This window comes from Danio rerio, chromosome 21 (assembly GCF_052040795.2).
Source record: "Danio rerio strain M-AB ecotype USA chromosome 21, GRCz13ab, whole genome shotgun sequence".
NCBI classification, from domain to species: domain Eukaryota; kingdom Metazoa; phylum Chordata; class Actinopteri; order Cypriniformes; family Danionidae; genus Danio; species Danio rerio.
In genome coordinates, this window is record NC_141041.1 from 1,750,001 (window position 1) to 1,777,500 (window position 27,500).

The window sequence follows — 27,500 nt, forward strand, 5'->3', positions numbered from 1 at the left end:
TATATATATATATATATATATATATATATGAAATCCATATGTGTATATTATTATTTAGTCACATTTTTGGCACAAAAGTGTGTCAGTGATTTGCATAATCCTAATTAAAGGCCTTTTGTTTCCTTTTAAATATTGTATATTCATATGTAAGTCTATATTGCATGAATATAGTGTCATTATAGTATGATTTTCATATTTTTAGAACAAAATCAAGTCAGAGTGTGCTTATTATTATGCTAATTATAGTTTTATTTAAATATTTTGGCAAATTTTTGGCACAGAAGTGTTTCAGTGACGTGTATAATCCTAATGTAAGGCCGGTGTGCTCTTCTGCTGCTGTAGCTCATCCGCCTCAAGGTTGGACGTGTTGTGTGTTCAGAGATGCTCTTCTGCAGAGCTCGGTTGTAGCGAGTGCTTATTTGAGTTACTGTTGCCTTTCTATCAGCTGGAACCAGTCTGGCCATTCTCCTCTGACCTCTGGCATCAACAAGGCATTTGCGCCCACAGAACTGCCGCTCACTGGATATTTCCTCTTTGTTGGAGCATTCTCTGTAAACCCTAGAGATGGTTGTGTGTGAAAATCCCAGTAGATCAGCAGTTTCTGTAATACTCAGAGCAGCCCGTCTGGCACCAACAACCATGCCACATTCAAAGTCCCTTAAATCCCCTTTTCTTCCTCATTCTGATGCTCACTTTGAACGGCAGCAGATCGTCTTGACCATGTCTACATGACTAAATGCATTGAGTTGCTGCCATGTGATTGGCTGATTAGAAATTTGCGTTGAGCAGTTAAACAGGTGTACCTAATAAAGTGGCCGGTGAGTGTATAATCCTATATAAAGTCCTTTTTTAATTTTATATGAAATATTTTGTCATATCATAGTATGGTGTATATTCTGTGACATAAAATTAGATTTCGGCCATAAGTTTTAACTGGTATGTCTGATTTCTGTCATGTATATGGCGTGTGTTGATCGAGTTGCATCACTTTTTAAAGCAAATAATTTGACATTTTAATCATCTGTTTTTGTATTTCTGTAATTTTTTTGACAAAATTATGATTTTATTTACAATTTTATTTAACTTTCTCAATTTTAGTAAAAATGTATTCCTATTTTAAATCATTTTTTGAGTATTTATGTAAATATTTTATAACATTTTTATAAATTGTATTCGTTTTTAGCACAAAACAGCTTGCTTTAATTATGAATGCTAAGATTTGCCTCAGTTTCTCTTATTAAAAGTTTCTCTGTACGTTGTTTAAATGATCGTGTGTTAATAATACAGTTCATTTTGAGGACATTTCAACCATCTGTTTTGAATTTCCAGATATTTATTTTAATGATATAATGGCTTTAATGATAAACATGATTATAAAGACTTAATTATTCAAGTTAAAACACAGCAATTTTGTCATCATAATTAAAGGAGTTTTCCTGCATATTGTGTGATTTAATGCATTGATGCTTATTTTATTAAACAAAAATTGCATTTTATGCACCGGTATTTGTATCAGTGTAAAGGAGATTTTACTTTGTCGCAAACAAAATTATTCACAGAAAAAGGCAATTTTGAGATGTAAAACTACACTACCTGACAGAAGTCTTGACGTTGATCTCAGTTGTAAGAGCAACAAATAATAACTTGACTTCTAGTTGATCATTTAAAGTGTCAGAAGGTGGATTTCTCTGCTGGATCATCTGTTGATCTGCATCCCAATCATCACCAATACTGCAGAAGACCTACTGGAACCAGCATGGACCAAGATTCTCACAGAAATCAGTCAAGTTTGGTGAAGGAGAAATCATGGTTTGGGGTTCATTCAGTATGGGGGCGTGCGAGAGATCTGCAACATCAACAGCCTGAGGTATCAAGACATCTGTGCTGCCCATTACATTACAAACCACAGGAGAGGGACAATTCTCCAGCAGGATAGCGCTCCTGCTCATACTTCAGCCTCCACATCAAAGCTCCTAAAAGCAGAGGAGGTCAAGGTGCTCCAGGAATGGCCAGCCCAGTCACCAGATATGAACATTATTGAGCTGATGATGGAGGAGGTGTTGAAGATGAACACAAAGACTCTTGATGAGCTCTGGGATCCTGCTGAAGGCTTTCTTCTTCATTCCAGATGACTTTATTAATCAGTGATGTGAGTCATGTCAGAGATGTATGGATGCAGTCCTCCAAGCTCATGATGGAGTCAGACACAATATTCATTCTGTCTCCACTGCAGCAGGACTTTATATTCTATACTGGACATTATTTCTGTTCAGTGATGAGACTTTAGTCTAAGCAGAGTCAGAGCGCACTGTCCTCATCAAATCAGTCAACATCAAGACATGATCAGATTTCATTGAGCTCAAAAGAAGTCAAGTTATTATTTGCTGTTCCTAAAACTTAAGCGACAAGACTTTTGTCAGATAGTGTATGTCCAAAACATTAAAAAATAGATTATTCTGCTTTTGGTTTGTTTTCGCATATCTATCTGCTTTTTGTATTTTTCTGTCTTTTTTTATTTTATGAAACTTTTCAGTTTTTCTCAGTGGCTTTGGTGCATTTCTCACAACACTATTTACATTTGCACAACAGTTAATGCATTTCTCAAAACAATTAGTCATTTGTGCACATCATAGTAGCATAGTAGTTTTTATTTTTTTATTTTTTAAGCAACATTTTAAGGTCAGTATTATTAGCCCCTTTAAGCTATATCGTTTTTGATAGTCTAACAAACCATCGTTATATAATAACTTGCCTAATGACCCTAACCTGCATAGTTAAACCAAATTAACCTAGTTAAGCCTTTAAATGTCACTTTAAGCCCAAATAGCAAAGAGAAATAAAAAATGCACGTACAAAAACACCTTGGGCCTTAAGAGAATAAAGTGTTGCATATCATATAATCTGCTTTTAATGTGTTTTAAACATTTATCCAACAATAATTGTTTCTACGACACACACACACACACACACACACACACACACACACACACACACACAAACATGATTAAGCTTAAATAATCACGAGTTTAAGCATAAAACAAGAATTATAAATGAATAAAAGTGAAATAAAAATATTACAGTTACATTTTAAATATTAAAATGTTATTATAAGAATAAATGTAATGTCTGAATGCACCTGTAGATGTATGTATTAACTCTATTTTCATGCACTGTTTATAACATCAACTCATAGTGTGTCTTTATTGTTGCACGTAATGCAATACTTTTATTTTGTAAGTGACAAATATTGAATAGTTCTCGTTCAGGAGGCTCGTTTCTGTGTTTGCATCTGCTGAAGTGGGCCAACGTGATTTTAAAAGTATTTAATTCTGTAAAGAACTTTTCTGAAAATAAAACATCAAAATTAATTATTAAAAAAAAGCTTAAATAAATAAGAATTAAAGCTAAAAACAGGAATCATACGTGATTAAAAATAAATAAATAAATAAATATATATATATATATATATATATATATATATATATATATATATATATACATTAAAGTTACATTTAAAATATTATAAGAATAAATGTAATGTGTGGCTGTACTTGTAGATAGATGTATTAACTTTATTTTTATGTACTATTTACAACATCAACTCATATTGTGTCTTTATTGTCGCAGGTAATGCAATGCTTTTATTTTGTAATTTGCAAATATTGAATAGTTTGCATTTAAGAGGCTCATTTTTGTGTTGCATCTGCTGAAATGAGCAATTAATAGTGTCTGATTTAATTTCTTAAAAAACTTTTGGGAAAGTAAAACATTAAAATTAATGATTTACTTAAAAGCAAAATAAATGAAAATAAAATAGGTTTAAGTTTAAATAATTACAAGTTTAAGCTGTATAGAAGTGTCTTAAAAATGATCTAGTCTAATATTATTTACTGTCATCATGACAAAGAGAAAATCAATCAGTTATTAGAGATCAGTTATTAAAACTATTATGTTAAGAAATATGTTTTAAAAGTCTAATAATTCTGACATCAACTGTATATGTATATCATTTTTATTTTATCCAAAACATCAAAAGTTTATTTGTCTTACATATAACCTCCTAGGGCTTGAGTGTCCACATTTTAGCTCTTAAGTGGCTGTTTAAAATGCTTTGAATGTTTGATATTTTGTTACAGACATACAGTGTCATCCTGCAACTGTTTTACAACATACGAAATGTCCCAAACCCTAGTTTTAACTGTCCAAAATGGGAAAAGGTTGTTTTCACTCTCTGATAGTCAAAGCAAGTAAAAAAAAAATGTCTATGTTAAATATGCATTAAAAAAACCTTCAGGAAAAAGTGTCTTATGTAAATTTGGACAACGAGTGCACATAAATACGACGACATTTCTTTCTAAAAGTCCATCATATCAAAAGATGATACTTATATTTTTATTCTAATTAGTTTCCAATAAGCCCAAATAGCAAAGAGAAATAAACAATGCATGCAAAAACACCTTGGGCCTTAAGAGGATAAAGTGTTGCATATCATATCATTTAATCTGCTTTTAATGTGTTTTAAACATTTATCCAACAATAATTGTTTCTACGACACACACACACACACACATTGATCACTGACAATGTTTTCCATCATTCCTCCTGTGTGTTTTGTGCAGTCGGGGCTCATGGGAGGTGAAGTGGGGATGGTCAGTCCAGAGACGGTTTCTCCAACTAAACTGGGCTCTCAGTATTACCAGCACTATGGAGGAAACCCACGGCGGAGAACACTGCACAGCGACTCGATGGGTGAGTAGACACACACACACACACACACACACAAGATGCATCTGTTGTTTTCTGCTGTTGTTAAAGTCCTTGGACGTGTTAAGGTTGTCTCGTCATGTCAGGATCTTCAAGAACGCTGTCATTTCTTCATCTCGTCTGTCGAAAAAAAAAGCCTCAGTGATTATTGATTTGTGTGTGTGTGTGTGTGTGTGTGTGTGTGTGTGTGTGTGTGTGTGTGTGTGTGTGTGTGTGTAAGAAATAAAAGACCTTTATTTGTGTGTTTGTCAAGTGAAATTCCAACAATATGACAACCCTCGGGCCTTGAGGTGCCAGTCTGAGGACACACGCCAACCTTCAGGACAAAAACACAGCACTTTATTGCACACGACAGGCTTAAATAAATAAATAATAATAAAAGATGCTCTCCTGATTAGCAGTTTTGTTGTTTTTTTCTTTTAATTGACTTTGATTCGTTTAGAAGCAAAGTAAGTGATAAAAGGATCAAAATTTAAGTGAGTTTAAGGTTAAAACAGGAATTATAAATGGTAAAAATTAAATAAAAATATTACAGTTACATTTAAAATATTAAAATGTTATTATAAGAATAAATGTAATGTTTGACTGCACCTGTAGATGTATGTATTAACTTTATTTCCATGCACTGTTTATAACATCAAGTCATATTGTATCTTAATTGTTTGCTGGTAATGCAATACTTTTATTTTGTAATTGAGAGATATTGAATAGTTTTCATTTAAGAGGCTCATATCCGTGTCCGCATCAGCTGAAATGGGCTTTTTAAGGGTCTGATTTAATTTCTTTTAGAATTTTAAGAAAATAAAACATCAAAATTAATGAAGAAGCCAAATAAATGGTAAAAAACGGTAAATTTAAGCTTAAATAAATACAAGTTTAAGGTTTAAACAAGTTTTAAAAAATGTATTAAAAATGAAATAAAAATATTAAAGTTATATTTAAAATATGAGTAGATTAATCATTTCTGACTGCACATGTAGATATTTGTATTAACTTTATTTTTATGCGCTCTTTATAACATCGTCCTAATAAAGTGCTTTTATTTTGTAATTTGATAAAAACTGAATAGTTTTCATTCAGGAGGCTCATTTTTGTGTTTGCATCAGCTGAAATGGGCCAACAGGATTTTAATAGTGTCTATTTTAATTCTTTAAAGTACTTTTGTGAAAATAAAACATCCAAATTAAATGAGAAGCAGATTAATTGAAAAAAAATAATTTAAGATTAAATAACTCTGAGTTTAAGCTTTAAACGAGAATTATAAATGATAAAAAATCTAGTAAAATGTTATATTTAAAAAGTTAAATATTATTATTTTCTGACTACACTTTTAAATTTATGAATTAACTTTATTTGCATGCTCTAATGGTAACATCAAGTCATTTTGCAATGCTTTTATTCTGTATTTAAGAATTATTGAATAGTTTTCATTCAGGAGGCTCGTTTCTGTGTTTGCATCAGCTGAAACGGGCAACTGTGATTTAAATGATTTAATTCTTTTAAGAACTTTTGTGAAATTAATTAAGAAGCAAAATAAAAGAAAAAAAATAAGATTAAGCTTAAATAATCACGAGTTTAAGCATAAAACAAAAATTATAAATGAATAAAAATTAAATACAAATATTACAGCTACATTTTAAATACTAAAATGTTATTATAAGAATAAATGTAATGTTTGACTGCGCCTGTAGATGTATGTATTAACTTTATTTTCATGCACTGTTTATAACATCAACTCATAGTGTATCTTTATTGTTGCACGTAATGCAGTACTTTTATTTTGTAAGTGACAAATATTGAATAGTTCTCGTTCAGGAGGCTCGTTTCTGTGTTTGCATCTGCTGAAGTGGGCCAACGTGATTTTAAAAGTATTTAATTCTGTAAAGAACTTTTCTGAAAATAAAACATCAAAATTAATTATTAAAAAAAAGAATTAAAGCTAAAAACAGGAATTATAAATAAATTATATATATATGTATGTATGTATATATATATATATATATATATATATTAAAGTTACATTTAAAATATTATTATAAGAATAAATGTAATGTGTGGCTGTACTTGTAGATAGATGTATTAGCTTTATTTTTATGTACTATTTACAACATCAACTCATATTGTGTCTTCATTGTTGCAGGTAATACAACACTTTTATTTTGTAATTGGCAAATATTAAATAGTTTGCATTTAAGAGGCTCATTTCTGTGTTTGCATCTGCTGAAATAGGCAATTAATAGTGTCTGTTTTAATTTCTTAAATAACTTTTGGGAAAATAAAACATTAAAATTAATTATAAAGCAAACTAAATAAAAAAATATGTTTAAGTGTAAATAATAATAAAAAAAATCAAATAACAATATTAAAATTACTTCTAAAATATTATTACCAAAATAGAACTTAATTTCTGACTGCACATGTAGATATATGAACGTTATCTTCATGCACTATTTATAGCATCAAGTCATAGTGCAATGCTTTTATTTTGTAAGTAAGTCTAAATGGAGATCTTCTAGTGTCTGATTTCAATTCTTAAAGAACTTTTGTAAAAAAAAAAAACATTAAAAGGAATTAACAAAAATAAGTTTAAGCTTGGGCGACACGGTAGTACAGTGGGTAGCACAATCCCCTCACAGCAAGAAGGTCGCTGGTTCGAGCCCAGCTGGGTCAGTTGGTATTTCTGTGTGGAGTTTGCATGTTCTCCCTGTGTTGGCGTGGCCTTCCTCTGGGTGCTCCGGTTTCCCCCACGGTCCATGGTATAGGTGAATTGGGCAAGCTAAATTGTCCACGGTGTATGGGTTGCAGCTGGAAGGGCATCCGCTGTGTAAAACATATGCTGGATAAGTTGGTGGTTCATGCCGCTGTGGTGACCCCAGATTAATAAAGGGACTAAGCTGAAAAGAAAATGAATGAATTTATGTTTATGAAGACTGCAGAGTGATGCATAAAAAACTTTGAAAGACTTTGAATGATTAAGTAGTTTGGGATGTGTTAAAGTGTGCCCCCTAAAAGTACAAGTGGCCCCTGCCAGACCCCCCAATTTACTCTGGTCTAGACCCACCACTGAACCCAGGAATCGTATTTCAAATCGTATTAAATGTCTTGTGTTTTTCTCTGTTTTTCTAGAAGTCCAGACGAAAAAAGTGCGCAAAGTTCCTCCTGGGTTGCCTTCATCAGTAAGTGCAGTGTGTTATTGATTCATAACCTGCTCCGCCAGGCCGATCTGTCCACTTCCGTCATGCTATTTCATTAAAATAAGAAGATTTGCGGTCTTACATCCACATATTGGCAATTTAACGTGTTGTTGAAGAGTTGTATGCTGATGAATGTGTTATGAATCTTCATTTATTTACACACATGAAATAATGAAGCTGTTTTCCAGTGCAATGTGCTGCGTTTCAATTGTTTATGAAGTCTCATGAAGTGCTTCGAGATGTTTGACATGATCTCTACTGACAGAGAGGGGTCTGGATGCAGACCTGGTGCAGTGCAATCTGAGCTGCATCCAATACATTTTAATGTGCTCACCTAACCCCACCCCTAACCGTGACGTCACTCACTCCATTGCGTGCATTGAATCTGACTGGGTGATGCAATCTCAGCTTGCATCATGAAGGCTGCATCCAGATACTATTGAACTGACACATGAAGAGAAGGCGGGGCTTATTGTAGGTCCTCCCCTTTCTTGTAAACATCCAAAAGCGTGTTGTTTTTCTCAGAACTCTGCCAGCGAGAGTGGTTGAGCTCAAGCTCATCAAATGAACAACCATTGAGAAGAAAGGGGCGGGGCATGTTATATGCTAGAGAGCATCTGATTGGTCAGAAGATTTGATGAGAAACTGAAGTATGTGGAGACGTGAAAATAACGATCCTAGTCTTGTAGTGTGTGCAATGTCCTGATGGGTGACTTTATGTGCGGTGTGTGTGTGTGCTTGCATGTGTGTGTGTGTGTGTGTGTGTGTGTGTGTGTGTGTGTGTGAAGATGGTGGCAGAGTCTTGGGCAGGTTCAGTATGTGGGTCTGTCTGTGTGTGTGTGTGTGTGTGTGTGTGTGTGTGTGTGTGTGTGTGTGTGTGTGTGTGTGTGTGTGTGTGTGTGTGTGTGTGTGTGTGTGTGTGTGTGTGTGTGTCTGTGTGTGTGTGTGTGTGTGTGTGTGTGTGTGTGTGTGTCTGCTGAACATCATCTCTCAGGATCTTTATTAATGTTGAACAGACGCTGTGGAGCTGGATTTATTGGGTTTGTGTTCTGCTGGATTCATTCTCTGTGTTTCTGTCGCTCGTTTGTTCAGTAAAAAGCAAACATGCCAGAAATATGAGAAGAAGCAGAGGAGAAACGGCTGAATCAGTGTTGTCAGAAACAGAATAATCAGTAACAAATGTAATCCCTCAGGTAATCATCCTGTCAACACACACATATATTTATATAATAATATAATATTTATATAATAATATATATATATTAGTGCTGTCAATCAATTAAAAAAATTATTTAACTAGTTTTTCACACTTTTTTTGAAAATTAATCACGATTAATCACATTTAAAAGACTGAAACTTGTAATTTTGGCTATTCAAATGTAAAATTAATGTAAACGCAAGACAAAACTTATTTAAATTCAAAATATAATTGTTTATTTTAATTTTTGTTAAACTTGTAACACAGATTTCTTCATGTAAACAACAAACTCACAATAAACCATCAAGATCCTGCTTGACAGCCATATTTATTACAGAAATAAAAACACAGGCATGTTAATGACATCTGAATTTCAAAACAATCAATAAAGAAAACATTGATTTCCATGTTGGATTCTAAATGGACTGCAAAAAATGCCAAAAATACAGGTATTGCCTGTATTAATAATAATAAAGTATTGAATACAAACAGTTGCACTCATTGTAAAGTTGTATTGCTGTGAGTTGAGAACATTAATTATAAAGGTGAAACAATTTAGCCTAGTCCTCCTTTACATTCAGCCAGTTGCTAAGAGAGTCCAGTCTGTTAACATTATTGGGGGACAATGTGGACCTTTTCTTTTGAATGATGTGAGCTGAGAGTGCAACGCAATCTCACGGCAATTTCTAACTTTTTGATTTAGTGACTACGCACAATGACATTTAGGCAGGTTTAAAGGCAGGTTTGTTGCTTAGAAACACACACACACACACAACGCGAGCAGGACAGGGCAGCCGGAGCGACTCTGATTATGATTAAGATAGTCTGATTAATAGCGGACCATATAAACAGCAATTTTTGATTACCTTAAAGGACCACAGAGTCACGAAATGCAGAGGTTTTTCTTTCCGTTCGCCATGCGGTATCAAACTCCATTAAAACAACAGTCGAAAGATTAAAAATGAAACAAACGAAAGTGCTTGAAGCTCTGGAGAGCCTGGTGATGCAACATTAATTGTTTTATACTGAAACTTGCCTTCTAAAAGCTCTTCCTTGGTCTTATCCATATTTCTGTGCATGTTAAACACATCGACTACAACAGGAAAAATAAACTGCAACTGCATTAATTGCGTAAAAAAATTTTACGCGTTAAATATTTTAAAATAATCGCATGTGTTAACGCACTAATTTTGATAGCACTATTATATATATATATAAAAAACAATTTACGCGTTAAATATTTTAAAATAATCGCATGCGTTAACGCACTAATTTTGATAGCACTATTATATATATATATATATATATATATATATATATATATAAGCAAAATAAAGACTTGTTATAAATTAAAGTTATAAGATTTATTATTATTATTATTATTATTATTATTATGTTTAATTTACAAATCTGTATAAATACCGTGTAAAAAATTATAAAATTAAATAAATACTGTGCAAAAGTCATATAGATAATAGATAGATAATGGATTTTATTTTTATTTATCCAAATACCAGAGATTCTGTCTTCATAGACAGTTGAGATGAAAATTACACACGCATATACACTTTAGGCTACATACCATATTAATAATAATGCATTTGTTAATAATATATTGCTGTTTGTGGTTTATCTGCTCCGCTGTTGCTCTTATTTCTGCATCAGATTGTTTAAAGCATAGAGTGTAAATTAAATGAAGCTTGCTCCTTTCTGATCTGTCCAGCACTGAAATATTTCATGAGCTCTTTCTCCCCCTTCAGACCACAGGCAGAACTGCAGCCGCTCATCACCTAATGCAGATGTTAGCAGAAAGGGAAGCAATGGCAGCTTTGTTGCAGTAAGGGATACAGCTGTGGCCGGAAGTTAATTAATAAGAATTATTCATACTATTTATTAAATTATCTATTTTATTTTATTTTATCAATGTCTACTTCTACCTTAACCCTCAAAATAATGTAAAAACAGTAATGATATTGAATAATATTCATATTATTAATTAAACTAGCTATTAAACTGTATTTTATTCATGTATATTTCTACTTTAACCTCACAATAATGTAAAGCAGTAATAATATTGAATAATATTCATAATATTTATTAAATGATCTATTAAATTGTGCTTTATTAATGGCTTATCCTAAACCCAACCATCACAGTAATGTAAGAACAGTCATTATACTGAATATGGTGCATATTATTTATTAAATTACTCAATAAATTGTATTTTATTAATATCTACATCCACCTTAACCCTCACAACAATGTAAAAACAGTAATAATATTGAATAATATTCATATTGTTTATTAAATGATCTATTAAATTGTGCTTTATTAATGGCTTATCCTAAACCCAACCATCACAGTAATGTAAAAACAGTCATTATATCAAGTATTGTTTGTAATATTTATTAAATTGCCCATTAAATTGTATTTTATTATTGTCTAACCCTAAATTTAACCCTCACAGTAATATAAAAACAGTATTAATACTGAATATTACTCGAATTATCGATTTAATAACCCATTAAATTGTATTTTATTAATGTATACTTCTACCTCAACCATCACAGTAATATAAAAACTGCAATAATATTGGATATTATTTATTAAATTATACATTAAATTGTATTTTATTAACATCTACCACTACCGCAACCCTCACAGTAATGTAAAAACAGTAATTATACAGAGTATTATTCATATTATTGATTAAGTAATCCATTAAATCGTATTTTATTTATGCCTACGTTTACCCCAACCCACACAGTAATGTAAAAACAGTAATAATACACAATATTGTTCATATTATTTATCAAATTACCCATTAAATTGTATTTTATTAGCGCCTAACCCTAAACCCAGTCATCAATGTAATGCATAAACAGCAATTATACACAATATTAATCATATTATTTATTAAATTACTCATTAAATTGTATATTTATTAGAGCTTACCCTTACCCCAACCATCACAATCAAGTAAAAACAGTAAATATGCACAATATTATTCATATTATTTATTAAATTACACATTAAATTGTAGTTTATTAACATCTAACCCATCCACAACCATCACTGTAATGCATAAACAGCAATTATACACAATATTAATCATATTATTTATTAAATTACTCATTAAATTGTATATTTATTAGAGCTTACCCTTACCCCAACAATCACAATCAAGTAAAAACAGTAAATATGCACAATATTATTCATATTATTTATTAAATTACACATTAAATTGTATTTTATTAGAGCCTACCCCCACCCCAAACATCACAATAAAGTAAAAACAATGAATATTATTTATTAAGTTGCTCAATGATTGCATTTTATTAACATCTATTGCTACCACCACATCTATCGCGTGGTTAACACCATGGTATTGTAAAAATAGTAATTATACACAATATTATTCATGTTATTTATTAAATTACCCATTAAATTGTATTTTATTAACATCTACCACTACCCCAACCCTAAACCTACCCCTCACAGTAATGTCAAATATGAATTATTGTTGTACAGAGTCATTTAAATTATATTATACTGATGTGAGTATCCAGAGCTGTATCCCTTCTAGACTCATAGAATGAATCATAAAATGATTTACTCTGTTTTTGAAGGTGAGTGTTTGCAAACCATTTATATTTATTTTATCTATTTATATTTTTTAATTTAAACAATTTATTAATGTTCAACTTAATTTGATTGTTAAATTCAGCCCATAAAAAGCAACCCCTTACAGTACCTTAAAGAAATAGAGTAAATCCAGTGAATCTTTTTATTCAGTCGAGAAGAGATACAGCTCCGTATACATCAAGACAACATCATTTATATGACACTGTACAACAATAATTCATATTTTACTTTACTGTGAGGGATTTGTTTTGGGTTAGGGTGGGGGTGAAGGTTAATAAAATACAATTTCATACGTAATTTAATAAATTAATATAAAAAATATTGTGTATATTTACTGTTTTTACATTACTCTCAGGGTTGTGGATGGGTCAGACGTTAATAAACAACAATTTAATGTGTAATTTAATAAATACCATGAATAATATTGTGTATATTTACTGTTTTTACATTATTGTGATGGTTGGGTTTAAGGTTAGACATTAATAAAATACAATTTATAAGCTAATTTAATAAATAATATGAATAATATTGTGTATATTTACTGTTTTTACATTACTGTGAGGGTTAAGGTAGCGGTAGATGTTAATAAAATACAATTTAATCAGTAATTTAATAAATAATATGAATAATATTGTGTATATTTACTGTTTTTACATTACTGTGAGGGTTGGGTTTAAGGTTAGACATTAATAAAATACAATTTAAAAGCTAATTTAATAAATAATATGAATAATATTGTGTATATTTACTGTTTTTACATTACTGTGAGGGTTAAGGTAGCGGTAGATGTTAATAAAATACAATTTAATCAGTAATTTAATAAATAATATGAATAATATTGTGTATATTTACTGTTTTTACATTATTGTGATGGTTGGGGTAAGGGTAGGCTCTAATAAAATACAATTTAACGAGTAATTTAATAAATAATATGAATAATATTGTGTATATTTACTGTTTTACATTATTGTGATGGTTGGGTTTAAGGTTAGACATTAATAAAATACAATTTATAAGCTAATTTAATAAATAATATGAATAATATTGTGTATATTTACTGTTTTTACCTTATTGTGATGGTTGGGGTAAGGGTAGGCTCTAATAAAATACAATTTAACGAGTATTTTAATAAATAATATGAATAATATTGTGCATATTTACTGTTTTTACATTATTGTGATGGTTGGGTTTAGGGTTAGATGTTAATAAACTACAATTTAACGAGTAATTTAATAAATAACATGAATAATATTGTGTATATTTACTGTTTTTACATTACTGTGAGGGTTGGGTTTAAGGTTAGACATTAATAAAACACAATTTAAAAGCTAATTTAATAAATAATATGAATAATATTGTGTATATTTACTGTTTTTACATTATTGTGATGGTTGGGGTAAAGGTAGGCTCTAATAAAATACAATTTAATCAGTAATTTATTAAATAATATAAATAATATTGTGTATATTTACTGTTTTTACATTATTGTGATGGTTGGGTTTAAGGTTAGACATTAATAAAACACAATTTAAAAGCTAATTTATTAATTAATATGAATAATATTGTGTATATTTACTGTTTTTACATTATTGTGATGGTTGGGTTTAAGGTTAGACATTAATAAAACACAATTTAAAAGCTATTTTAATAAATAATATGAATAATGTTGTGTATATTTACTGTTTTTACATTATTGTGATGGTTGGGTTTAGGGTTAGATGTTAATAAACTACAATTTAACGAGTAATTTAATAAATAACATGAATAATATTGTGCATATTTACTGTTTTTACATTACTGTAAGGGTTGGGTTAGTGGTAGATCTTAATAAAATACAATTTAATGTATTGTTGATTAAATAATATGAGTAATATTCTGCAGATTTGATCAGATTACTTCTGTTGTAAGTGCATTTGCATGTGTGTGTGTGCGTGTGTTGATGCAGGAGTGCTGAGAGTGTTATGGACGCATCTTCGAGTGTGTTTGCGGTGATGTTGTTGTTTTATAAAGACGAATCGTCCGTCTGTGTGCTTTAATAAGCCGGAGCGGCGCAGGTTTATGGCAGTAAAGACACTTTAGTGCTTTTTAATTGTGCTCTTGTGGTTTGCACTGCCATGCGAGCATATGCCTCACACACACACACACAGACACTCACACAGACACGCATGCAAACGCAAACCCACACACAGACATGCACGCACAGACTCACATGCACACACATGCGCACAGACTGACACACGCAGGCACGCATGCAAACACACACAGACTTACACGCACACAGACACTCACACTCAAATGAATGCACACATATATATACTAACAAAGACACACCATACACACACACAACACACACATACAAACAAACACACACACACACACACACTTGTCCAGCTATCTCTATAGGGATTTTCCACAGGTGTAGAGATGCTTCTACTCAACAGATGGCATATTCTGTCCTTCAATGAAAACATTTTGCACTTTTAAATTGTCAAAATACTTTATTTTGTCTGACTTTAGAGCTGTTTTTTGTCAGGGGGGACAAAAAAGGTTCTCACAAGGTCAAAAGTGACTGATATTGCTATACTTGTGGGGACATTTGGTACCCACAACGTGATGAATGTGTGAGTGTTTGAGTGTTTGAGTGTGTGTGCGCGTGTGACTGTGTCTTCATACAGTATGTGTGTGTGCGTGCTTGTGCATGTGTGTGTGTGTGTGTGTGTGTGTGTATAAACAAGACGTGTGATGTTAAGTGTGTGCATTAGATAGTTATAACTATGTTAAGTGTATGTAAATGGGCATTAGAGCTTCAATAATGCATCATAAAGGTTTCATATTTTGATTATGCACTAGCTGTGTTATACGATTGTTATGATTTATTGAGCCTTTTGAGTCATTTTGGGAAATCAAATGCATCTGTTTTTTGCTTCTGTTTGTTCTTTTATATTTGTGGGTGTCACAGTGGCTCAGTGGTTAGCAATGTCGCCCCACAGCAAGATATTCACTGGTTCAAGTCCCGGCTGGGCCAGTTGGTGTTTCTGTGTGGAGTTTGCATGTTCTCCCCGTGTTGGCGTGGTTTTCCTCTGGGTGCTCCGGTTTCCCCCACAGTCCTATAACGGAGTTGATGAACTTGTCTGTAGTGTATGAGAGTGTATGGGTGTTTCCCAGTGATGGGTTGCAGCTGGAAGGGCATCCGCTGCGTAAAAGATATGCTGCATAAGTTGGCGGTTCATTCCACTGTGGTGATCCCAGATTAATAAAAGGACTAAGCCGAAAGAAAATGAATGAATGAATGAATGAATGAGAACTGCAGTACATTAACTTAATATTTAACTTATAACTATATATATATATATATATATATATATATATATATATATATATATATATATATATATATATATATATATATATATATATAGACAGAAGTATTAACCCTCCTGAATTTTTATATTTTATAGAAAGTCATAAGAAAAAATAAGATGCATTAAATTAAAGATTTTTCCCCCAATTTAAATAAAGTACCTAATTACTTTTTACATTTATGTATATATATTCTCATAATTTTTAATCAAAAGCAAAAAATATCCATTAAATACATAAATTAATTACTTAAAAACGTTTTATTATTCTTACAATTACTTATTAAATATGAAAATTTAAATAGCAAAATCTTTCTTTTTTTATTATGTTTATCCATTTTATGGATATATATATATATATATATATATATATATATATATATATATATATATATATATATATATATATATATATATATATATATATATATATATATATATATATTCTCTCACACTTTCCATTAATTTGAAATTTAAATAGCAGTCTCATTTTATTATTATTATAATTATCAATATTTATTTATTTAGTTACTTATTTTAAATATTAAATGTTGAATAAATACAGTAATTTATTAATAAGTATTTACCTAAATATTTTATATGCATTCTCAAATTTTTCAAATAAAAGAGAAAATTTAAATTAAAAAATCGATTTTTTAATTATATTTATAATTATTTATTTATGTATTTTTTTTATTCATTATTTACTTATTTAATTAGTTATTTTAAATAATAAAGTGTTCATGCTGTGTGTGTGTGTGTGTGTGTGTGTGTGTGTGTGTGTGTGTGTGTGTGTGTGTGTGTGTGTGTGTGTGTGTGTGTGTGTGTGTGTGTGTGTGTGTGCATGCACGTACATGCGTACGTATCTGTGTGTGTGTGCGTGCGTGTGTTTGTTAGAGAGACTGTTTTTATAAGTGTGTTCGTGTGTGTGTGTGTGTGTGTGTGTGTGTGTGTGTGTGTGTGTGCGTATGCTTGTGTGTGAATGTGTGACAGTGCCTTTGTGTGTTTGTGAGAGACTGTTCATGTGCATGTATGTGTGTGTAAGAGAGACTATGTATTTTATGTGTGTGCATGTGACTGTCTTCATATGTGTGTGTGTGCGTGCGTGTGCTTGTGTATGAGAGAGAGTCTTTGGGTGTGTGTGTGTGTGTGTATGTGTGTGTGCAAGTCTCTGTGCGTGTGTGTGACTGTTTTGCATTGTGATTGTGATTGTGATTGTGTGTGTGTGTGTGTGTGTGTGTGTGTGTGTGTGTGTGTGTGTGTGTGTGTGTGTGTACACGTGTGTAAAACTGTTTTAGTGTGCATGCATGTGTGCGTCTGAATGTGAGTGACTGTGTGAGTGTGGGTTCAGGTGTGTCTCCATGGCGACGGTTTGACTGACAGGTAGCGGTCGGAGTGTGCAGTGTGCAGACGGAGGTAAGAGTTTGGCTGCGTCCCAAAACTCAGCCAAAGAAAGAAAGAAAGAAAGCAGCAGCCTCCCTCCCGCACCAGCTGTCCACAGCGCCTGTGTTGGAAGCAGAGTGTGAGAACGCTGTTTAAAACCAACCGTGTGTGTGTGTGTGAACCCTGCAGAACCTCGGGTTGCGTCTTAATGAACATGTGCTTGATTTGCAGTCAGGATTTGTGAGATATCGCTGAACAATCCAGTGTCATTTTGCTGCTTTCCTCCAGCCATGTTCCACTGACACAGATGAAGTCGAGTTCATGATCATAAAGAATTTAAAAAGGCCAAATTAGTAATTTCAGCGCAATCTTGCGAGTTTAATTAGTGTTTGAGACTCATAAAGGAATAATTCAGACACACACACACAAAAAATGAACATTCTGTCATCATTTACTAACCCGCATGACACACAAAAGGAGGAGCTGCTCTTTGATGATGATGAAAAAAAGCATTAATAATCCATACATCAGCATTTATATTACAAGTTCATAGTTCTGTGGACTGAATGATTATAAGACACAAAAGGAGATACTTAGTAGAATGTAAAAATCTAATATTTTAATATACAGTTTGTTCTAAATCAGTAGTTTTGCATACGTTTAATTAGTGTCTGAGACAAAAATAATGTTCTGATGTCATTGAAAAACTTGCATGACTTTCTTCTGTAAAACACAAAAGGAGATGTTTAGCAGAATGTGCACGCTGCTATTTTTGTATATAATGAATATGCATGGGAATGCAAGCAGCTAAGCTGCAAAACTGACCAAAAACAAACATTAAAATGAGCTATTATGATGTTTTTGTCTTATTTAGAGCTCAAGTTTCTCTATTTGCATTCACTTTCACTAACAGAGGAGATATATATAGTGAAAATGTCCAAAAACACTTTTATAATTAACAGCTATGGTGTTTGTCGTCCTTTTCTACAGCTTAAATTTCTCTATTTGCATTCACTTTCACTAAAGGAAAAACGAAAGGAGATATGTGGTGGAATGTGTGCTGTTTTATAGTGAAAATGCATGCCAATGGAAGCCTTAAGGATGTAAAAATGACCAAAAACAACATTATAATGAGCTTTTATGATGCTTTTTGTTCTTTTTAGAGCTCTATTCCCTCTATTTGCATTTACTTTTACTAAAGGAGAAACAAAAATAGATGTTTAATAAAATGTGCATGATGCTGTTTCATATATCAAGGGAAAATGCATGCCAATGGAAGCGTTTGAACCACAAAAATGACTAAAAACAACATTATAATTAACAATTATGATGACTTTTGTCCTTTCTGGAGCTCAAATTCCTCTATTTGTATTCACTTTCACTAAAGGACAAAAAAGGAGATATTTAGTAAAATGTGCGCCCTGCTGTTTTATATATAGTGAAAATGCATGCCAATGGAAGCATTTGAGCTGCAAAAATGACCAAAAAAAATATTATAATTAACAATTACGATGATTTTTACCCTTTCTAGAGCTAAAATTTCTCTATTTGCAATTACTTTCACTAAAAGAGACAAAAAAGGAGATATTTAGTTGAATGTACGCGCTGCTGTTTTATATGTAGTCAATATGCATGCCAATGGAAGCATTCAAGATGTAAAAGTGACAAAAAAAAACATTATAATGAGCTATTATATTGATTTTTGTCCTTTTTAGAGCTCAAATTCCTCTATTTACATTTACTTTTACTAAAGGAGAAACAAAAGGGGATGTTTAGTGGAATGTGCACGCTGCTGTTTTATATATAAAGTGAAAATGCATGCAAATGGAAGCATTTGAGCTGCCAAAATGACCAAAATAACATTATAATGAGCTATTATGATTCATTCTGTCCTTCCTAGAGCTCAAATTGCTCTGTTTGTATTCACTTTCACTAAAGAAGATATTTAGTAGAATGTGTATGCTGCTGTTTTTATATATAATGTTGTAAAAATGCATGCCAATGGAATCATTTGAGATGCAAAAATGTCCAGAAACACTGTTATAATTAATAATTATGATGCTTTTGTCCTTCCTTGAGCTGAGATCCCTGCATTTGCATTCACTTTCACTAAAGGAGACAAACAAAAAGATATTTAGTAGAATGTGCACGCTGCTGTTTTAAATATATAGTGAAAATGCATGCTAATGGAAGCATTTGAGCTGAAGAAATTACCAAAAACAAACATTATAATGAGCTATTATGATATGTTTGTCATTTTTAGAGCTCAAATTCCTCATTACTGTACATTCACTGTCCCTATAAGTAAAATGAGATATTTTAATATATATTCTAAATGAGCATTGTTCATAGGCTTAATTAGTGTCTTGTAAAGAAAGAATTCAGACAAAAATGTACTGTATGTTCTATCATTGTATATCTTCCTGTCCACGGTAAAACCCAAAATACACACTGCTCTTTTATAAATAGTGAAAATGCATGCGAATGAAGACACGTGAGCTCCAACGATAACACAATGCACCATGAAATTTGCATAATTATAGTCCACTTAAGTTATATACTATATTATGTGTCTGTTATGATGCTTTTTTGTCATTTTTGCAGCTCAAATCCCTCCATTCGTATGTCTTATAATAATATATTGCCTATATAATCTAAATGACAGTGAACACAGAAGTCTTATTGTCATGAGAATCTTATCATACTGTTTATTTTGTGATATTTTTGCAGTTATGTTGCCTTCATTCACATGCATTTTCACTTTATCAAAATATATATACATGGATTCTCAGTGTATAATTCATATGAAGTCATATGATAATTTGATCTCAATCAAATTAATAACTAAAATGGTGAGTAAAGTAGATGTACTGTGCCATGTGGTAATAATCATATTGCATGAGTCAAATGACTATTATGAAGCTTTTTTGGTTCATATTTTTGTAATTTATGCAGCTACAACATCTTCATCCGCGTGCACTTTCACTATATGGAAATTTATACTTCAGTTTGAGTCTTACGACGTGTTTTAAAGTCAAGCTGACAGCTGTTATGATGCTTTTTTTATTTGGGCTTTTTTGTGTAGCACTGATCCCTCAATTCACATGTACTTTTACTAAATATAGATATAAATCTGCTGAATCCTATGAAGTCTTGTGGTAAATTAATTTGAGGAACAGACTTAAGTAGTTAAATGGAAAACTTTTATGGTGCTTTTGTTGTTTTGCAGCTCAAATAACCTTTATTTTGATCAATTTTTGCACATACAAGCATATCATATTTCATATTGCAAGTGCTTTGAAGTCATATGATAGTTTTAGCTGTAATATAGTGCAGATGGACGTCTAGTGTTGTGCTTTTATGCTGCTTTTTGTATCCTTTTGCTGCTCTAATGCTTTATATATATATATATTTATTCTCACTTTTTTTGCAAGTTTGTTGTTTATATATTGTCCATGATTCATATGGCGTATTATGTTGATGCTTTCATGCACATTTTGCAACTTAAACCCCTTTATTCACATGCACTTTTAATAATTGTTGATGTGTGTTTAGTAGAATGTGCGCGCTGCTGTTTCATATAGTGAAAATGCATGCCAATAGAAGCATTTGAGCTGTAAAAACAGCATTACAATGAGATATTATGATATTTTTGTCCATATCTAAAGCTCAGATTCCTCTCTTTGCATTCACATTTACTAAAATATGATGCTTTATTTATAATCCATACATATAAAAAGTTCATAGTTCTGTAGACTGAATTATTATATGACTTATGGATATTTGGTGACATGTATTGTTCATATAGTAAACATGCATGTGAATTGAGGCATTAGAGCTGAAAAAGGCAAAAAAAAAGCATTATAATTAGCTATTATGATATTATAACAAGCATATCATATTTCATATTCTATATTGCAAGTGTTTTGAAGTCAGATGATATGAATATAGTGCAGATGGACGTCTAGTGTTGTGCTTTTATGCTGCTTTCTGTATCTTTTTGTTGCTCCAATGCTTTATATATATATATATTTGTTCTCACTTTTTTTGCAAGTTTGGTGTTTATATATTGTCCATGATTCATATGGCTGATTATGTTGATGCTTTCATGCACATTTTGCAACTTAAACCCCTTTATTCACATGCACTTTTAATAATTGTTGATGTGTGTTTAGTAGAATGTGCGCGCTGCTGTTTCATATAGGGAAAATGCATGCCAATGGAAGCATTTGAGCTGTAAAAACAGCATTATAATGAGCTATTATGATATTTTTGTCCGTATCTAAAGCTCAGATTCCTCTCTTTGCATTCACATTTACTAAAATATGATGCTTTATTTATAATCCATACATCATGGGATATATAAAAAGTTCATAGTTCTGTAGACTGAATTATTATAAGACTTATGGAAATTTGGTGACATGTTTTGTTCATATAGTAAACATGCATGTCAACTGAAGCATTAGAGCTGGAAAATGACCCAAAAACACACATTGTAAGCTCTTACGATAATATGACAAGCATATCGAATTTCATATTTCTATATTGCAAGTGTTTTGAAGTCTGATGATAGTTTTCGCTGTAATATAGTGCAGATGGACGTCTAGTGTTGTGCTTTTAAGCTGCTTTTTGCTGAAGCTTTTATGCACAACCTAAAACCCTTTATTCACATGCACTTTTAATATATAAATATTTCTTTGGCTTTATTTTTTCCACAAAAAAACTGTAAAAAACTAAAATAAAATAAAAAATAAAAGTTTTAAAGTAGTTATAAATATTTGGGGTGTATTTTGGGGTATGCACATGCACTTTAAATATTTATAAATATTTCTCAGACTTTATTGCAAACAAGTGAATAAAAGCATCATATTTTCATCATCTATATTTTTGGCGATGTATATGGATGACGTTTTTCACACTTTTATTGAGTTTGTTGTTTTTTGGTGCAGCTCGGATATGTTCATGCACATGCACTTTCACTGTATGTAAATATTTATTTGACCTTATATGCATCAAGCATCATAAAAGTCATCTTATATAACTTTGAGACTTGTTTAAGTTATGACAGGGTAATGCATGAATCAAATGGATGACTTTTATGATGCTCGATGCAAACGTTCCCTCTTTATATGGAAAAGAACAGCATGCACATTCTTCTAAATATCTTCCTATCTTCTTCATTATCACATGGAAGACATTAATTGGCGATTTTCAGGCCTATCTTTGAGTTTTTGGTTTGTGAACTTGTGTGCATTTGAAAAAGTGTGAAGATGTTTGTGTGAACGCATAAATGAACAGCGGTAGGTCAAATTTTCACAACAATCCATAAGTTTAGCATTGCTTTTTGTCAGCTTATTGGGTTTTGTCTTTTTTTAATCATAATTTCAGTTTTAGTTTTTTTAAGTTTATTTTTAATATTTTAACTTTAACTTTTTGTTCAGTTTTTTTAAAGCCATAATGATAAATATTGTTTTTATGAAGTAAATAAATAATGACAGATTTTCTGTTTGCTTTTTATAAACTTGTGCATCAATATCTACAAATTTTACAATAATTAGCATAATATATAGACTACCTGACTAAAGTCTTGTCGTCTACCCAAGGTTAAGGAACACAAATAATAAGTTCATTTGTGATCAGAAGTGTCTTATATGAAAGGCAAAAGCCTCTAGATTTTGCTTATTTGAGCTCAATAAAATCTGATCATGTCTTGATGTTGACTGATTTGATGAGGACAGTGCGCTCTGACTCTGCTCAGACTAAAGTGTCATCACTGAACAGAAATAATGTCCAGTATAGAATATAAAGTCCTGCTGCAGTGGAGACAGAATGAATATTGTGTCTGACTCCATCATGAGCTTGGAGGACTGCATCCATACATCTCTGACATGACTCACATCACTGATTAATAAAGTCATCTGGAATGAAGAAGAAAGCCTTCAGCAGGACTCCCAGAGCTCATCAAGAGTCTTTGTGTTCATCTTCAACACCTCCTCCATCTTACCCTAGACATGCTCAATAATGTTCATGTCTGGTGACTGGGCTGGCCAATCCTGGAGCACCTTGATCTCTGCTTTCAGGAGCTTTGATGTGGAGGCTGAAGTATGAGAAGGAGCGCTATCCTGCTGGAGAATTGTCCCTCTCCTGTGGTTTGTAATGTAATGGGCAGCAGTCTTGATACCTCAGGCTGTTGATGTTGCAGATCTCTCGCACGCCCCCATACTGAATAAACCCCAAACCATGATTTCTCCTTCACCAAACTTGACTGATTTCTGTGAGAATCTTGCTTCATGCTGGTTCCAGTAGGTCTTCTGCAGTATTGGTGATGATTGAGATGCAGATTCAGCAGAGAAATCCACCTTCTGACACTTTAAAATGATCAACTAGAAGACAAGTTATTATTTGTGGCTCTTACAACTGGGATCCACCCCAAAAAATCATCAGGTGGTGTATGTATAAATGTGTATATGATCATCAGTAAGTATATTTCTACTCTGATTCACCTGTTAGTCCGTCTCCGGAAAGAGTAGCAGAGGGAATGTGGCAGATGATCTCATGATGTGTTTTTTTGTGGGGTTTTTATGGTAAACGAGTGGAAAAGAAATAGCAGAAACATCTGCGAGTGCTTGGCTGCGTCCCAGCAGCAGAGAAAAATCAGACTCACCATATGAAGCAAACGCTCAGATTTCATTGAGTTCTGCTAAAAAAGACGAGCGTATACAGTTGAAGTCTGAATAGTTAGAATTATTCGCCCTCCTGTATATTTATTTCCCCAATTCCTGTTTAACGGAGACACATTCAACACATTTCTAATCATAATAGTCTTAATAATAATAATAGTTTTAATAACTGATTTATCTTTGCCATGATGACAGCACATAATATTAGACTAGATATTCTTCAAGACACTGCTATACAGCTTAAAGTGACATTTAAAGGCATAACTAGGGTAATTAGGGTAAAATTAGGGTAATTAGGCAAGTCTTTATATAACAGTGGTTTGTTCTGGAGACTATCCAAAATGATTACTATTACTAATTATTAATTATAACTATGATTTGCAAAATGATTCCAGTATTAAATGCATATTCTGAGATTCTTAGATGCATTTAGACATGCTGACTGTAGGGACTCTGATACAGACATTAGCACACTTTAAAATCCCATATGATCAGCATTCCACCTGATGAATTGAGTCTGACTCAAAGACAACAGAACATTATTGCCTTTGCATCTTTACTGGCTCACAGACACATTTTATTGCGCTGGAAATCTTTAAATCTCCTTAAAGCATCGCAATAGCTTTAAGATCTGATGGTATATCAACACTTGGGAAAAATGTGACATTCAGTCAGACGTTCTAGCAAGTTCTCATATGTTTGGCAGCCCTTTTTATCATATTTCTCTGTTATAAATGTACTTCCTGGGGACTAATGTGACTGTCTTGTATGCAACTGTAATCCTTCTTTCTGTTATCCTTTTGTCTTTTCATTCTCTCTCCAGACCCTTAGCCTATTATTGCAACATAGCACAGCAATATACCTGATTGTATCACCCATTATTTATTTATTTATTTATTTATTTATTTATTTATTTATTTATTTATTTATTTATTTATTTATTTATTTATTTATTATTATATTTTTTACTTATTTTTATTTTATAAAATTTTGTGAATTTTTTTCTATTATTATTATTATTATTATTAGTAGTAGTAGTAGTAGTAGTAGTATTATATATATATATATATATATATATATATATATATATATATATATATATATATATATATATATATATATATATATATATATAATATTGTGGCTCTTACAACTGGGATCCACCACAAAAAAAAAAAAAATAAAAAAAATAAAAAATAAAAAATAAAGGGAAAAAATCCCATATGAGCTGCTTTTTAAATATATTTTACTACTATTCAGCTTAAAGTGACATTTAAAGGCTTAACTAGGGTAATTAGTGTAAAGTTAGGGTAATTAGGCAAGTCAATGTGTAACTGTTGTTTGTTTTAGAGACAATCCAAAATGATTACCTTTCTTATTATAAATTGTTATGATTTGCAAAATGATTCCATTATTAAATGCATATTCTGAGAAAATAACCGTATTTTGGACTTCAGATGCATTTATATGTGCTGTAGGGACTCTAATACAACATTAGCACACTTTAAAATCCCCATATGAGCTGCTTTTTAAATATATTTTCATCTTAAACTATGACATTAATCCAGTGCATGCTCATTCTGGTGATTGAACTGAGTAAGCAAGGCTTAAAGTGTAATTCTATAGCACATCTCATACACAATGGTAGTTGAAAGTGCTTTACATAAACGAGAATAAAAACAGAAATATGCAAAACAAAACAAAAAATGTCTGTGAAAATGCAAAATTTTATTAGATATTCTTCAAGATGCTAGATTAATTAGGCAAGTTAGAAGCTTGAGTTGTCAATCTGGAGGAGTTCAGGGGCTCGAACCAGGCTCCGAGAGCCGTCCAGAGCCTCACACAGCATATGCCAACACTTTAGTTCAACTCCATTCAATTCAGTTCATCTTTGTCATGATGACAGCACATAATATTAGACTAGATATTCTTCAAGACACTAGTATTCAGCTTAAAGTGACATGTAAAGGCTTCACTAGGGTAATTAGGGTAAAGTTAGGGTAATTAGGCAAGTCATTGTATAACAGTGGTTTGTTCTGGAGACAATTCAAAACTAATATTGCTTAAGGGGGCTAATAATATTGACCTTAAAATGGCATTAAAACAATTAAACACTGCTTTTATTCTAGTCAAAATAAATCAAGTGAGACTTTCTCCAGAAGAACAAATGTTAGAGGAAATACTGTCAAAAATTCCTGAATCTGTTCAACATCACTTGGGGAGTATTTGAAATAAATTCACAGGAGGGCGAATGATTCTTGAACTGTAGGTGAGTGTGTGAGAGCCACGTCTCTGTGTTTGTGCGTTTGCGGAGGGGAATGGTAATGCGCTGTGTTTCTGAAAGGCTTCTGTGTCGGATATAAATAGAGGTTTGTGTTTTTTGGAGGTGCGCTGATGTTGACGGCAGCTGGATTTGCTCTCTGGAGATCATTCACCGAGGAAAACACTCATAATGCTGAAATACACACCTGCCGACACACACACACACACACACACACACACACACACACACACACACACACACACACACACACACACACACACACATTTAAACATTCAAATGAAAGAGTCAAGTAAAGTTAACATTTAACACAAAATGTAGTTCATTTCTGAAATCTTGCAAATCAGTTTGTCCTCAGTGTGTGTGTGTGTGTGTGCGTGCATGTGTGTATGTGTGTACAAGTCTCTCTCTCTCTCTGTGTGTGTGTGTGTGTGTGTGTGTGTGTGTGTGTGTGTGTGTGTGTGTGTGTGTGTGTGTGTGTGTGTGTGTGTGTGTGTGTGTGTGTGTGTGTGTGTGTGCATATGTGTATGTGTGTGTGTGTGTGTGCAAGTCTGTATGTGTGTGTATGAGGGCACGTGTGTGTAAGTGCATGTGTGTGTGGGGGTGTGTGTGCATGTGTGTTTTTGAGCTTACACGTGTGTGTGTGTGTGTGTGTGTGTGTGTGTGTGTGCATATGTTTGTGAATGCACATGTGTCTATGTGCATATGTGTGTGTGTGTGTGTCTGTGTGCGTGCATGTGTGTTTGTGAGCATGAACGTGTGTGTGTGTGTGTGCATGTGTATTTGTGAGCACATGCATTTGTTTCATGTTTGAAAATGTTTGTGATATGTTTGTGAGTGCACATGTGTCTATGTGCATATGTGTGTGCGTGTATGTGTGCATGTGCGTGTGAGCATGTTTGTGTGTGTGCGTGCGTGTTTTTGTGTGTGTATGTTTGCGTGCATGGGTAATTTCTAGCACGTGTATGCGTGTGTGAGCGTACAAGTGTGTATGTT

The 27,500-nt window shown here is 32.3% G+C and overlaps 1 protein-coding gene across 15 annotated transcripts in view; it reads left to right on the forward strand.

Annotated features, from left to right (window-relative positions):
* tcf4 (transcription factor 4) overlaps positions 1–27,500 on the forward strand; it is a 435,077-nt gene that overhangs the window by 305,099 nt on the left and 102,478 nt on the right. For all 15 annotated transcript variants that reach the window (XR_015519399.1, XR_015519400.1, XM_087299107.1 and 12 more), the window contains 2 exon segments: positions 4,620–4,749; positions 7,891–7,940. Coding sequence is in view for 13 of the 15 variants with exons in the window: in XM_087299107.1 (XP_087155233.1) it covers positions 4,620–4,749; positions 7,891–7,940 (180 nt within the window). In the remaining 2 variants the exon portion in view is untranslated.